The sequence below is a fragment of the Rhinatrema bivittatum genome, chromosome 5 (genome assembly GCF_901001135.1).
Source record: "Rhinatrema bivittatum chromosome 5, aRhiBiv1.1, whole genome shotgun sequence".
Classification (NCBI taxonomy): domain Eukaryota; kingdom Metazoa; phylum Chordata; class Amphibia; order Gymnophiona; family Rhinatrematidae; genus Rhinatrema; species Rhinatrema bivittatum.
Genome location: NC_042619.1, coordinates 212,573,561 through 212,589,099, shown reverse-complemented (window position 1 = coordinate 212,589,099; position 15,539 = coordinate 212,573,561). Strand labels below are relative to the sequence as shown.

The 15,539-nt window shown below is 44.0% G+C and overlaps 1 protein-coding gene across 1 annotated transcript in view; it reads right to left on the bottom strand.

Annotated features, from left to right (window-relative positions):
- The window catches only part of LOC115092335 (amine oxidase [flavin-containing] B-like), a 112,197-nt gene that overhangs the window by 36,178 nt on the left and 60,480 nt on the right, over window positions 1–15,539 (bottom strand). The window contains exons 4-5 of the mRNA XM_029603125.1: window positions 4,929–5,033; window positions 1,210–1,301 (exon numbers count right to left, since the gene is read on the bottom strand). Coding sequence (XP_029458985.1) covers window positions 1,210–1,301; window positions 4,929–5,033 — 197 coding nt within the window. The remainder of the gene's footprint in view (window positions 1–1,209; window positions 1,302–4,928; window positions 5,034–15,539) is intronic.

Sequence of the window (15,539 nt, the reverse complement as noted above, 5' to 3'; positions counted from 1 at the left end):
TTGTGCCAAGTGGAGAGGATGGGAAAATACCAGAAGTTAGAATACAAGAGAGTTTGAATGTAATTTAGGGCTGGCTTTTAACTAATGGTCTTTTTTTAATTGTTGGAAAAACCAAATTTTTCTATAGGTAGGTAACAATTACCTTTTAATAACATCTTAAGTGTACAGTATGATGGTGAGTTAGTCCCAATACAATTTTAGATTACAGTCTTCGGGATTTATGTAGATTCACAGTTGATGTTTACAATGCAAGTACAGCATTTGGCAAAGGTTACATTTTCCAAGTTAAAGATTCTATGACTTTTACTTTTCATATTAAAGGTGAGTTAATTTAGAACTGTGGTTCAGACCTTGGTATTAAACCACTTAGACTATTGTAGTACATTACTGGTTGGCTTACCGGGCACTTTACAGTTGATACAGCATGCAACAGTGAGATTGATTATGATATGTTGAGCATATCTCTCCGGTTATGAAATCTCTTCATTGGTTTCCAGTTAAATGGAGGTCTTAATTTAGAATATTAGTGGTGATCCATAAATTGTTATACTCAAATAATCATTGTGTGGTGGCAATTACTTTTGTTTGGTATACTCCATCGCATATGTTACGATCTTCGGGAGCAAAGTTGTTGGCTTTACCTGCCTTGGGGAATTTTAGATTGCAGAAGACATGGGAGAGGGTGCTGTCTTATGTAGGGCCTAAACTATGGAATACACTTCCATTAAGGCTTAGAGAAGAGAAAGATATTTAATTTTTTAGAAAAGGTTTAAGGGCCTGGTTGTTCAAGAAAGCGTATCCATGATTTTAAAATGCTGATGATTTTATATTTTTTATGTTTTTGATTGATGTGTTTTATGATTTATGAATGTTTGTATATTGTGATCCACACTGAACTCTTGTTGTGGAAGTAGCAGAATATAAATTTATGTAAATAAATAAATAAATAAATAAATAAAACTCACTGCTTCAGCAGTAAGGTTTACACTCTCAAAATGAGTGTTCAGATGCGACTAAAGTTGTGAGTTGGGCTGAGCGCACTTTTCTGAATCAGCCTGTGTGAGTGCGGAGTTTGAGAGAGGGGAGAGGACTGGTATCATTGAGACCCACTGCTGCTGCACTTTGCTGTAGCTTTGTACTGCTTCCTTAATACATGAGCAGACTCCAGTTTATACATGAGCATGCGCCAGTGAAATTCAAGCCGCTTACTTTGTCCAGCAAAGCTTGTCGAAGAGGTCCTTCATGGTCATCTTGTCCCACTCCTCCGCATGTGGTGCTGTCCATGGAGCATCACTGGGAATCTAGAGTAAAAGAGGCAGATTTGTTTTTTTATTTCGCTTTTGGCAGAGGTCACCTTGGTTTAAGCTAGAACGATGAATGGATGCGCAGCAGAACGGTTTAAAATTACTGTGATTCCTGAAACACTGTAATGCTTGTGGGCCTCTACCTAAAACGGTTGAAATTACTTTTCTCTTTTGGCTGAGCTATTGCAAATACATGCCGGCGTGGGAAACTGAGGCACATTCACTTTCGATGGGAGCACAGTTAAACTCTCTCTGGCAGAGGTAAACCCTGAGTTTTTTAACACTGGGCTGGTTCTCGGGATATCCAGAGCACATAAATTCACCTGATTCTTACTTAACTGGGCGGCTCCTGTTCTGTCTTTGATCATATTTGTTGATAATGTCTGAAAATGCACTGGCCCCTTTCAGCATCAGATGGGCTGGAGGCCAATGAGTGTGTCTGCAGTGTCGACCACTACATTACCACCGTCAGCGTTTGGGGCTTATTGTTCATTGAAAAAGCTTTTGCATGCTTTAATATTAGACATTCTAATCTTGTCTTTTATCTTCCAGTACCCCATGACATTTTGCTTTCATTCCTGTGTGCTTAGCATGTTGAAATCTGTACATGCCAACACCATCTGAATGTATTTCTGTGAAAGTGAAGGCTTTCATGCTTTGCAGTGTAGATATTTATTTATTTATTTATTTATTTAAAAATATTTATATACCGTTTTATAAAAATAAATTTTGTCAAAACGGTTTACAGTGGGTAAAATAAAAATTTTAAGAAAAACAGTCAAAATCAAATTAAATTTAAAATGTACATAAAAGTTAATTAATAGCTAGAAGAAATTCTAGCATAAAATAAATCATTTACTCAAAGTAAAATAAAACGTAAAACATTGTTGCCATGGGACTTACTGTTGCTGGGGGAAGGGAAAGAAAAAGGGGAGGAAGGGAATGGGGTGAAAGAACGATGATGTAACTAAGAGGGAGGGGGGAAGGGAAGGAAGGGAAGGGAGGGAATGTGATGAAATGAGTAAGATGGATGAATGCTATGGATAAGTCGGTGGTATATGTTAAATGTTAAGTTTGATCTTGGGTGGGAATATTAAATGCAAGTTGGAAAAGATAAGTTTTAAGTGATTTTTTGAAATGAGAGATCATTATTGCTATTATACTACAGGGTGGGGGTGGGGGTGCAGGGCCCAGTACTTGTATTTCAGGTTCTCTGCTGGCCGATTGGCAACCTGGCAGACTGGGATGGATAGGAAGGCTGCACAACAATTGTTTCTCCTTTTAAGGTAAAATAATCCGCTGTTACATTTCAGGGAGGGGAGGGGAGGAGTGTAATTTATTTATTTTCTATGGGTACTTCCTTCCCTAGCTGTGTATATACCAAGAGAGGCATTACATTTATTTATTTATTTAAAATATTTCCAGGCTGCACCATCCTAAGTTCTGGGCAACTTACAGAGTTCACATATATAAACTTATTAAAGAACAGAATTAAACTCATTATAAAAGAGATTTGAATAAAACAGTAATTTAAACAATAAATAACACATAACTACTGCGACAATCCAAAACAAACATCAAAATTTATAAACTTACAGGTTTATAAAAAATCTCAAAAAGCAAAGCATAAAGCTGAGGACACTCAGCTGATGAAAATCATCAAATCACTTAAAACAGGAGCCTTGGCCGATGCACACTAAGGTTTGAATAAGTGGCTAGGACGTTCATCTCAACAAGGTCTTTAAAGAAATCAATCGAATGCAAGCCTGAATAAATGGGTCTTTAAGCCTTTTCTAATGGCCATTGGCAGTTGGTTCCATAGTGTCCCTCTGGCTATTGAAAGAATACTTTCTCTACTTTCAGCAAGGCGAATGTGTTTGTGGCTTGGAATATCAAGTAAATGTTGGCCCTCTCTCACCTGAGATTTCTCCCTGGTCTGTGTAATTTCAAAGATAGATTGATTCATATGGGTAGTCGTTGTTTAATGGTTAACGTCTTGAACTGCACACGTTGCTGAAAAGGCAACTACTGTAGTGATTTTAGAACAGGGGTGATGTGCTCAAATCTAGAAGTACCTGATATTATTCTAGTGGCTGAATTTTCAAGAGAAATTAAAGAGAAGTACAGTAATCTAAACATGGGAAGATGAGTGACTGTATCTCCATCCTAAAGTTGCTGTAATCTACGGAGGGCTTTAAACCCCGTAACATGTGCAGCTTCCAACAGGATTTTTGTACCAAAAGTTTAGAATGAGATTTTAGGTTGCGATTAGAATCGACAATTATTCCTAGATTTCGAGTTTGTGAACTGATTGGTATAGAATATTCTCTGAAACTGAATATAGATGGGAAAGGATTTTCAGTTTTTCTGTAGAGAAAAATAATCTCAGTTTTCTTTAAATTTAATGAGAGTCTACTGTGAGTTAGCCAACATTTGATGGTATATAGATAAACTGTGAGAAGGTTAAGGGTGGCATTGGAAAAAAATGGTATATCATCAACGTAAATATAGCAAGATATATAATAATAACACTAATTTACAGCAGACCGTGCCTGTCATCCAGACAGGACCACCAGTGTTCTTTGCAATGAAACACTCAGCAAAGTCCCACCTAGGGAGGAAGAATGCTCCAGAAGCATACACCTGCCAAGCTTCTGGAAGGATTAGTTTAGTTTAGTTTATTGACTTGGTTAATCACTATTTCTCACCAAAGTAAACCAAAGTGATGTACAATAAAAATATGATAGTAAAGTGATAGTAAAGTAAAGTAACATTAAAACAATAACCATCATAAAAAAAATTGACAATAAAACTGGAGCCAATGTGCTAAAAAGTTATGATAATTAATTGGAAATTAAACAAGAAAATAAAAATTACTATTAACATAACTTGAAGTAATATTAACAAAAACATAAATACAATATAAAATTATGACATAGACAGCATAAGAATACAGTAAATGTAAAAGAATAATTAACAGCAAGTAAAAGTAATTCTACTAAAATAAAATTAAATGTAATATTGATACAGCTGAATAAAAAGAAAACTTTTAAGAGATGTTCTAAATTGAATGTAATCTTTCTCTAAATGCACAGAAAAGGGCAGAGAATTCCAGATGGTGGAAGTGCTATCAGTATCCAGGTACAGCTGGATGTATTTGATTCTGAATGCTGCTGGGAGGTATTTGGTGTGTGTTTCGCTGTTGTGGTGGGGGAAAGGCAGATGGCACATGATCACTCTCACTACAGATCTTAACATAGGATGCGTACATCCAACAAAGGACAGGGTTTGTTTGTTTGTTTTTTTTAAAGAGGGATATGGCAGTGCAGATTAGCCATAACACTGGGACTAGCACTGCAGTTTGTGAAAAGTGCCAATGGAAGGTTCCTGCACAGACTAGACAGAGAGAATCCATGCTGATGATTAGCCCGTCCCTCCACTCCTCTATCCCATGCTATAGGAACACAAGGCTGCACGGCTGGTGGTAGCAATTCAAGCCTGAATGAGAGTGATTTTACTGTCTAAATGGTATGGCCTGGAGCATTTTAAAAAGCTGGCCTTTCTATGTTTTGTGTAACCCCTGAGAGGAGGCGCATTCTGGAGTCTGGATGGCGTGTACGGTACCTCCTTTCCCATGTCATCCAAGGTCCTCCACAGGTTGTTGTAGTCTAAGTAGGCAAAAGGATTCCACATGGGAGGGAAGGGTCCCTTGAAAGGATATGATGTGCCCTGCAACAACACACAAAATATTTAAAAAAAAAAATTAAAAAATTAAAATCACTTGAAACGCTTAGAAACACAAAACCATGCAAACTTCTTATCAGTTAGCACCGCGGATTGAAATGACCCCCGTGTAGCAAAGCACAGACATGAATCACAGCCCTACTCCCTATTGGGCTTCTGCAATTGGTCAGTGCTTTTCTATGGTTACTGCGTATACTCCTTGCTTCGGGTGATCCTGAGCATTAGGACTATGTTGGTATCTCTGCTTAGTTCTTTTGGGATACTTGGAGGGTCCGTTCTCAAAGTCTGTCCCTGTGTCAACTCAGCACCTCTCATTCTGTTGTGTGGACAATCACTGCAAAGCACAATCCTTTTGGAAACGTATCATTGCTGTGCTGCTAACGGAGGCTCATATCGCATGGGGGACTGAATGCCATGGAGTATCCTCACCATTCTCTGCAGAAATGCATCAATCCAGTGCTCTGCTGAGACCGGGAACATCACCAATTTCATTCTGTACGTCAGTGATTCCCGGCCCGGGTCGGGCTGGCAGGATATCTTTGCTGAATATGTACAAGATAAATCTGTTTCATGCATATTCATGCCTCCAAGGCTGGGTAAATAACTGCTGCCCAACAGAACTGCATGTGAGCCACATAACACAGCAAATGGTATGCACAGAGCACACACAAGCAACACAGTTGTGCGTGGACCGAATGTGGCGGCACATCCAGATTCATCTACCGCAAAACCTCGCCAAAAACACGCCCAGAATCTTTGTAGCAAATCTGCCGTACTATAACAGCACTAACACTCAGGCCTCCCACAGCCAACAACCTTACTGCAGGGCGAGTGACTCCTGGTAACGAAAGCACAACAGACTCCTTTCCCCTCTTAACTACATGGCCCACTCGCCCGTAGAAACATCGACATATGATAGCAGAAGAGGACCATACGGCCTCTCTAGTCTGCCCATCCACACCAGCTACTCAGTTTTATAATCCCAACGGCTCCCTCAGGGATCCCCTGTGTTTATTCCATGCGTTCATATATTTAGATACTGTTCTGTCTCCACCACCTCCATGGGGAGGTCGTTCCATGCATCCACCACCCTCTCTAAACACCTTTTACTGCTTAGTCTTGCATGATTTTTCTGTTTGCTCAAAGTCCAACTTGTTCCTCCTTCACGGTTGGTTACTTTTCTAACCCAATCTCTTTTTTTATTTTTATGAACAGAATCAGCGCTTACTCAACTTCTGATGAAACTGCCAGGCCTGGTTTACATTTTCCCTCCAGGGATGATCCTAGCGCTCTTCCCTCTATCCCCAGTCGCTGCCCCAGCATTCTCCTCCTCCTTCCCTGACTCCCAGGACCGATCCCAGCACTCTTCACCTATGCTGGTCAGGGCTTGTGCATGGAGTCTCACTCAGCAGAGTCCCCTGCTTCCTGCTCCAGCCCCATCCTACCAGGCAGCCTGCAGGGAATGGGGGGTGGGGGCAGAGGCTGGAGCAGATAGAGCAGAGAAGAAAAGAGACACTCTGTCTGCTCCCTAATCCAGCTCCTCCCCTCTTGTCTTGCAGGGAACAGGAGAGGAGGGGTGAATTTGGAGTGGATAGAGCAGAACAGACCAAAGAAGGTCTACTCTGCTTACCAATCCAGTCCCCACTGGGTTACAGGAGCAACAGCACCAGGGGGCCTTCTGGCAGTGGTTCAGATGGCCCAGGCCATATTGGCCATAGGATAGCTCCACCTCTGCTGCTGATTGGTGCTCCACCTCTGCAGCTGATTGGTGCTCCACCTCTGCAGCCGATTGGCAAACTTGAATGCCTGACCTGAGGTGAGGCTGTGACTCCTTCTGTGCCTTGCACAGAGGAAGCTTTGCCAGTCAGCAGAACCAACGCCGACAGGTGAGAGCCTAAAGGCTGGATCTATTAAAGCTTTTCTCCAAGTCTCCGACAATAGGTAAAAAAGTCAAGTGAATCAGCCCTTAGGTGAGAACAAGGAGCCGTCAAGTCAGAATTCAGAGACAAAGAGATGTGCATGGGGAAAAAAAAAAAGATTCTTTTTATTAATTTTGCTTGATGTTTATTGCATTTCTTTACCTTTAAATGAAACAAAAGAAGCAAAAATGGGGGAAAAAGCAAAAAAAAAAAAAAAAAGCTTCCCCCCCTCCCCGAACCCTGCTGCAAAAATTCACCAGCACCACTCCATTAACAAAATTACCTCCCCCAGGTCTCCCCCATCCTCCCCCTTCCCATCCATCCCATCCCATCCATGGGGGCTGAATAAGTGAAAATGGAGAAGGAGGGATGCCCAGTCACTCCTGCCCCTTCTAGTGCCTACTGCCCAAATGCTGCCAGCGGCCCTGAGGTTGGCACCATTTTCCTGCTTTCCAGAAGCAGCTCAGGTTTGCCCAGCCACCAACACGGCTTTCTACGAAATGCAGTGCTGAAGTACGACGGGAGTCGCAGTTTGCTGGCAAATATTGCCCAAGTCACCGCGCGCCGACATTAGCAGCTGAGTGGTTTTCTTATACGTCAGATGCCTTGGCTGACATCGGTCACAGCCAAAGACCTCCTCTTCCTAGGACTGGATCCGAGTGGAGGCTGTTGAGCTTGCAAATCCTAGGGGTGGAGAGAGCGTGGGAGAGAGAGCGGGAGAGAGAGATAGAGAGGGAACAGTGGACGTTTTGGGAAAAGATAATGTAAAAAAAAAAAAAAAGAAAGTGTTTCCTCTCTCGTGACGCAGCGGTACTGGGTCCTTTCATTTTTTGGCCTGGCAGTTTCTACTTGGTCCTCCGGGTTTCCAGCTCAGCTGGAACCAGTGGTGGGATCCAGTGCCATGAGCCTTCTTTTGCACTGTCCCAGGGATTTTTCATTTATTTTTTTTGTAGCGAAAGCCCTTGGATGGGGGCCTTGCACCTGGGCTCCTACCAGAACCCTTCAGTCATGGGCCCTGACTCTCATCAGGTTTAGTGAAGAAAGAGTGCAGTGAGAGCGAGTTTAAATAGTATGCGGTCAGCAAGGCATGCAGTGTCTGCATAGGCCAGGAAGGTGCAGGTCACATTGCACTTAACTCAATAAAAGGACGGGAGGCTTGGCAGAGGCAGTACAGATGTAGTTTGAAGGGGGCTATGTCTTTATTAAATCCTTTTGTGTGCTTTCCAAAATATTTGTCAAACGTTTAGTGTTCTTGCATATTCTGAAATTCCCTTTAAATCCCCTGATTGCAAGGGCATTAAGGGCATGATCTTTGCCTACTATGGTGCCACTTTGTTCTTCTCTGTAATGTGTTATTTTATGTCTGCAAATGTTCATTCTTATCCTTCACGTTTTGGCTCATTTCTCCAGTATTGCACCTCTCTTCACAGTATTCTTTTTTGCATTGGATCAGGTATATTGCATTCATGAATGTATTTAGTACAATAACATGGTATCACCTATTACTTGTCTGTTGCTACAGGAAGATCTGAAGGAGGGACCGATGTGGCCTTGACAGCTCATACACAACATCTTTCTTTGGATAATTCTTATGTTGGTCCAATAAAAGGTTTCACAGCCCACAGTGAATCCAATTTTCTTCAGGATCAATAACTAAAACATAATTTTTTAAGCAAGTGAATAGCCAAGGAATTTGAATAAAATCAGTAAATACTGATTGCACTTGTCTCCAATTGGCCTGTAATGTGATGAAGTTACCCCCTCGCTGTGTGCTCCAGGCCACCTGCTTAAGGTCTCTTTCATGAAGTGTTCCAGTGATGACACAAGGCCAGTTGTGGACTCATGGCCCACCTTCCCCGGTTTGCTCTCAGTTCTGCTTTTATTTGCTCAGCCTATTGGCTGAACTCCCCCCCTCCAACTCTCGCCTCCTCCAAGGTGAGAAGGAAATCCAGAGCATGGGACTGCGTCTTCCTGCGGATCATGAGTTGAGCTCATCATAGAAAGAGCACATCTTCAGCTCCATGCAGGAACGATCAGGGCTTTTCAAAGGCATTCAGGTGGGTGAAAAGCATTTTACCATTGCAAATCAGCCTTCTGACACCTCAGAGAGAAGGCGTTCTGGGCTGTCTGACTTTGTACGTATTGGGATTAGGCAAACATTTTGCAGAAGAAGAGAATGCAACTCCCAGGGCCATGTTTTGGTTGGAGAGGAGAATTAGCCTGCATAAACTGCGTGTTCAATTCTGTGTATGTTATTTACCATTCAAAAACGTTCCCATACAGAAAGCAGGTGGAAATGAAGTGCCCCTGGCACTTTTCAATGCAGAAGTACACAAATAATTTTGCTTTCAAACTTGGAGCAAAACCTGTGGGTGAAAAGTGAATCTTATCAGCAGAGTGAGGCTTTCTACTCTGTACAAGGAGCTTTCCTTCGGCAGGTGATTGATCAGCCTATTCGATGCTCTAAGCAATACACTAAAGAGATTAGCAGGATGCAGAATGGATTAGAGCAATCCCCAATACAACTATGTATCTAAGTAATTATGTATCTATGTAATTAGTATCTATGTAACTATGTAATTAATTTGTGATTATTGATGCTTGTTATTATATTATTGCTTGTTATTATATTATTGGTTGCTTCTGTTTTTGCTACCTATCGGCCTTTTCTCCGTTGTCCCATCCCTAGCACCTGTTTTATGTATTTTCCACCTTTAGTTCGGATGTAAACTGGTTTGATGTAACCACGAATGCCGGTATAGAAAAGTATTAAATAAAATAAATAAATAAATACAACTACAGCTGGAAGTTTTTATTTTCAGCACTCAAGCCAGCAACTAGAGTACTGGGAAGGAGAACAGAACATCTGGCCAGCTGTTCAGTGCCAAACCTTTAAAAAAAATGTCCTCTTTGAAGTGGAAAACAAATAAATTCTCCCCTCCTTTTCCTCCAACCCCTGCACCTGCATGCTCATCCTTTCCCAGCAGAGAAAAGGAATAGCTGTTAATTGGTAACCTGCTGTGGGTAAAGGCAAAGGTCAGGCTCCTTGGCCTAAAAGTGAAAATACTCTCTGGGGAACTCCTGAGCAGTTTACAGAGGGGTAGCCTCCTTGGTCTGTAGTACAGAGGACACCATTACCTTCCGAGGACAAGTGTCCACTTCGTCAGATTGTCCTCAAAAGCTGATGCCTAACTAATTCTGTGCTGCTAGCCTCAGTATTATTCCTGTTTAATTTGTATTCCAACTCTGTGAACTGACAGCTACTGGCACAGTGAAGGGGCCATGGTTCAGCCACCAACACTTGCATGCTAGCAGTAGCCCGTGCAAAATCTTGCTCAATGACTACTGTCTCCATAAAAATAGTGGAAAGAGTTTGCAGGGGCCTGCCTAGTTGCACAGTTCATGTGAACTTTTATAATTCGTGTACTTCGTGGCTTCGTTTCAAAGCAAAACTACCAGAGCAGTCTCTTTGAAAAATGAGCTCACATAAGGAGTAAAAGGGTGCGTGCACTTAGCACCTGTTATTTGTCTAGACAGTTGAGTGGAGCGTAAAATAGTCTGTTTACAGGCTTGGATTTCTCACTAGACTCACCAGGCCTGTGCCTAGGGCAGCAAATGCCTGGGGGGCATCAGGCTGGCTGAAGATTTGCTGTTTTCCAGAGGTGCTGAATCTCACTTGGCAGAGAACAGCCCTCTGCTTCCTTGCTCCAACCCCTCCCCTCCCAGGAAGCAGGCAGGGAACATGATGGAAGTGAATGAGTTTGGAGCAGACAGAGCAAAAGGGTATCATTCTGAGGAGGTTAAGAGCGACTAAATGGAGAACCACTGAGGGATAAGAGAGGGTATCAGCTAGGGAGCATAAGTCTGTGTGAGAAAGAGAAGAGAATATGGAAGGAGGCAATGCTTTTGTATGTAAGAGAGAAGGGATTAGAGCTGTGAGTGTGTGTTTATGTCGTCTATGCCAGACTGGGTAAGCGATTAGAGCAGGGATGCAAGAGAGAGCGGGATCAGAGCATGGAAGGGACACCTGCTTCCTACCCCCACCCCCTGCAATTCCCAATCTTGGGTTCTGCCACTGTAATGAGAAGAGCAACAGGCTCCTATCCCGGAGGGACAGTAAGCGGGTCCAAACTAAACAGTTGTCAAGCTATCCCAACGTGAAACAGCAGGGGGCGTTTAGACAACCTGTAAGGACTACAATACCCAGAGTTCCAGAGCGGCAGTGGAAGGCTCGTGACCAGGTTGAGGCTGAAGTGGCTGCTGAAGGTGATCTGGGGGAATTAGATTCAGCTGAGTCCATGCTGTGGGAAGGAGAGGGTGTGTCCCTGAGTGAGGAGGAAAAGGAAGAGAGCAGTTTCTCTGAGGAGGAGGAGATGGACTGGGAGCTACCTATGGAGGACTCTTCTTTATCCAGCATGGAGATAGAGTAAGTGGAGAGGTAATGTGAAACAGAACTGAGAAAGAACTTGTTGGGGGAAATTGTTTGTCTCACCTGTTTCTCCAAAAAGGGCACTAACTAAAGAAGGTGCTGACTGGGTGGTAGAGGTAAAACAGTACTTATAGCACAGCTGTAGGGGAGAAGGGGCGAGTTGTGCTGGATCCCAAACAAAAAAGGGCTGTTAAGGCCAGGATTAAAGCCTGACAGCAGACATTTGGATAAAGAGGTTCCAGGTTGCAGTTTTTCTGTTACGGGACTGTAGAAGAAGGATTACTGCACAACATTGAGAGAGAGGAATAAGCGGGAACTAATACTAAACTATTCTTTGTTGTTTTGTTTTGTTTGATAACCCTTCCCCTGTGGGGGGGGGGGGGGAACTGTTATTTCCCCACTTGTGGGGACCTTGAAAAGGGTACTGACTAGAGTGACTAGCCCTGTTAAGGATACGGGCCTGATTTGAAAGGCTTGCAAATAACCACGTTGGAGGGTTGTCAGAGCCACTAGGATTACAGCGGACACCAGCGGTTGTAGCCTGGCTATCGGGATTGGAGGGCCTGCATAGCTTTGGAGGAAGAAATTAAGCCCAGCTGTGGAGCCAGCCGGAGGAGCCCACGACACCACCTATGATCTTTCCTACCTCTCCCTTCCCTCCACACCTTGGAACCCATCCCTAATCCCCTCCTCCCCTTTCCTAATCGCAGAATTTTCCTCCACTTCTCCCATCCCAGATTCCTGATCTCTGCGACTTCCCTTCCCCCTCCCCCCAATCCTTTCCATCTTTGGTCCTCTCTCCTTCTCCTCTTCCCATTCCTGAGATCTCCCCCCTGTATTGATACTTCTGATCCCTTTTCCTCATCCAATAAAAGGAAAATTATACAGATGCAAACAAGGTGTATAATGAAATATAAAAGATTTAAAATATTTGTCAATGTCTTTCAGAATTTTCACATTTTTTGTCACAGAATCTACTCCTGAGCTGCAGGGACTACCTCTTTGTACATAAGGAACATAAGAACATGCCATACTGGATCAGACCAAGGGTCCATCAAACCCAGCATCCTGTCTCCAACATGTTGTGACTGTCGGTCTTCGACGGCTTTGCCCCGCCTACCTCTCACTACTTGCGGCTCCTCCTGCTCCCCTCGGACTACTGGCTGCCGCGATGTCTGTTTGCCGTCCTCTCCGGCGTCCCCTGACCGGCTTTGGTGCTGCCTCCTGCCATGCTCCTCCAAGGTATCTTGGGGCGCGCGCCGCCCTCATCTTTATTTCCACATTGGCGCGCACCTCAGGGGCATCACGCTGCCCGGATATTTAAGCCTACAGTATTTGCTAGCTCATCGAGTTAGCAACGGTAACTCTACAGATGGGATTCGCTCTCCATGCCGAAGTGCTGGAGTGGCAGAGCAGCTATCTGGAACTCTTAAATCCTTCAGGGTTACTAACGGCATACCCACTCCTCGGGGGCCTCTTCTGCTTCTTTCAGGTGCTATCAGGAAACCAGTACTCGCTCCTCGAGGGCCCATGTTCCCTGAGTAGCTGCCTGCATCTTCAAACCCTTCTACTTGGAAGACTTCACTAACAATTTCCATCTGTGAGTACAACTACCATCTATTCCACAGTACTGCTTCCCTGGAACCAGGTACCCGCTCCTTGAGGGCCTGTCCTCTGTTCTGGTGCCAGACCGCTCGTCTAGTAGAATCTCTGTTACTGCTACATGAGTACAATACAACTGAGTCTCTCTCTGCTCTAAGGGATCAGGTACTCGCTCCTCGAGGGCCTGCTCTCCCTGTCTCGGAGCTTCTCCTAATTCTACCTGGGACTCTGAATGCTTCTTATCGTGTACTCATAACTCTCAGTCTCTTTCCACTACAGCACAGCCTAGCAGAGGATTTGCTGTTCCAGTGTTCTGTGGGAGACCTGCCCAGCTGGGCTCAACATCTATTACTCACCACTGCCACCTCTGGTGGTTTCCAAAACTGTTTAATAAAAGATTCAAATCTGTGTTTGTGTGTCCAAACACTGCCCCCCGTGGGTGTGGTCAGCTGTCACAGTGTCCAAGGATCCACCCAAACATCAATAACCATAACACAACAGTGGCCAATCCAGACCACAAGTATCTGGCAAGTACCCAAAAACTGTTGTGTTGGTCGCTGTCCGACGTCTCTGCTCAGCCCACCTTACCTCGTTGGCGACTCACTTCGGGGTTGATGGAAGGCTAGCTGCTGCGGCGTCTCCATGCCATCCTCCTCCGGCGTTCCCAGCCCGGCCCGAAACTGCAAGCCGCCATGTTGACCAAATGGCTAAGGGCGCGCGCGGCCCGACTGATGTACTAGCGTTGGCACGAACCTCAGGGGCGTCCCCCTGAGATGACATCACCAGCTCCAGATATTTAAGGTCTCAGTTTTCACTAACAAGACGAGTTAGCAAGGGATTGGTTTACCTGCTTCCTTCTGGTCACTGCGGATGGGATTCACTCTCCACAACCCTAGCTACTCTGCCTCCTTGGACTTCACTGGAGGTACCCGCTCCTCGGGGGCCTTGCTCTCTCTTTTTCTTTTCAGGTCGCAGTCCGGAACCGGTACTCGCTCCTTGAGGGCCCACGTCTCAGACCTGCTCCTGAATACCACTTCTGCTAAGAAGTCATCACTGCTTACAACATTAGTGAGTTTCCATCTATCTCTCAGAGCTTTCCCTGGGACCAGGTACTCGCTCCTCGAGAGCTTACTGCATTCCAACACCTGGGTTGCCTTAAGAGACTACGGTGTGAGTATTACCAACAAGGACTTGTTCCAGAACTCTGCATATCCTACCTACTCACCACCTTAGTTTTTCTACAGCTCAGCCACCCTGGGATCGCTGTTCCAATACCTGAGTGATTACAGCCCAGCCGGGCGCTTCCAGCTCACTAGTGCCACCTTTGGTGGTTTAATATATTGCTTACTAAGAAGTCTTTGTTGCTTAACATCAGTGAGTCTTTATCTCTCAGAGCTTTCCCTGGAACCAGGTACCCGCTACTCGAGGGCCTAATGCATATCAACTCCTGGGCTACCTTAAGAGACTATTGTGTGAGTGTTACCATCAAGGACTTATTCCTGAACGCCGCATGCTTTGCCTACTCACTTTCTTAGTTTCTCTACAGCTCAGCCACCTTGGGATCGCTGTTCCAGTACCTGAGGGACTACAGCCCTGCTGGGCACTTCCAGCTCACTACTGCCACCTCTGGTGGTTTAATATATTGTCTAATAAAAGAACTAGTGTGTGTCTGTCTCCTACACTAAGCCTGACCAGTGGTTCCTCTTGGGATTTCCCCCGAGGGCATGGTCACCTGCCAGTGGTCCAAGGATCCACCCACAACTATTCTAAATAACAACAGATTGCTAATTACCAGCTTTAACAACAGAGCTTTCTGACAGATTGCTAACTCCCAGCTTTCACAATAGAGCTTTGTTAACAAATTGACATCAGATTGCTAAATCCTAGCAAAACACACAACAAAAACTAAGTCTGTTCCATGCTACTGATGCTAGTAATAACAGTGGCTAATTTCTAAGTCAACTTAATTAATAGCAGGTAATGAACTTCTCCTCCAAGAACTTATCCAATCCTTTTTTAAACCCAGCTACACTAACTGCACTAACCACATCCCTTGGCAACAAATTCCAGAGTTTAATTGTGCATTGAGTGAAAAAGAATTTTCTCCAGTTAGTTTTGAATGTGCTACATGCTAATTTCATAGAGTGGCCCTTAGTCCTTCTATTATCCGAAAGATTAAATAACTGATTCACATTTATCCATTCTAGACCTCTCATGATTTTAAAGACCTCTATCACATCCCCCCTCAGCCGTCTCTTCTCCAAGATGAACAGTCCTAACCTCTTTAATCTTTCCTCATAGGGGAGCTATTCCATCCCCTTTATTATTTTGGTCGCCCTTCTCTGTACCTTCTCCATCGTAACTATATCTTTTTTGAGATGCAGTGACCAGAATTGTACACAGTATTCAAGGTGTGGTCACACCATGGAGCGATACATAGGCATTATGACACTTTCCGTTTTATTCACCATTCTCTTCCTAATAATTCCTAACATTCTGTTTGCTTTTTTGACTGCCACAGCACACTGAGCTGACAATTTC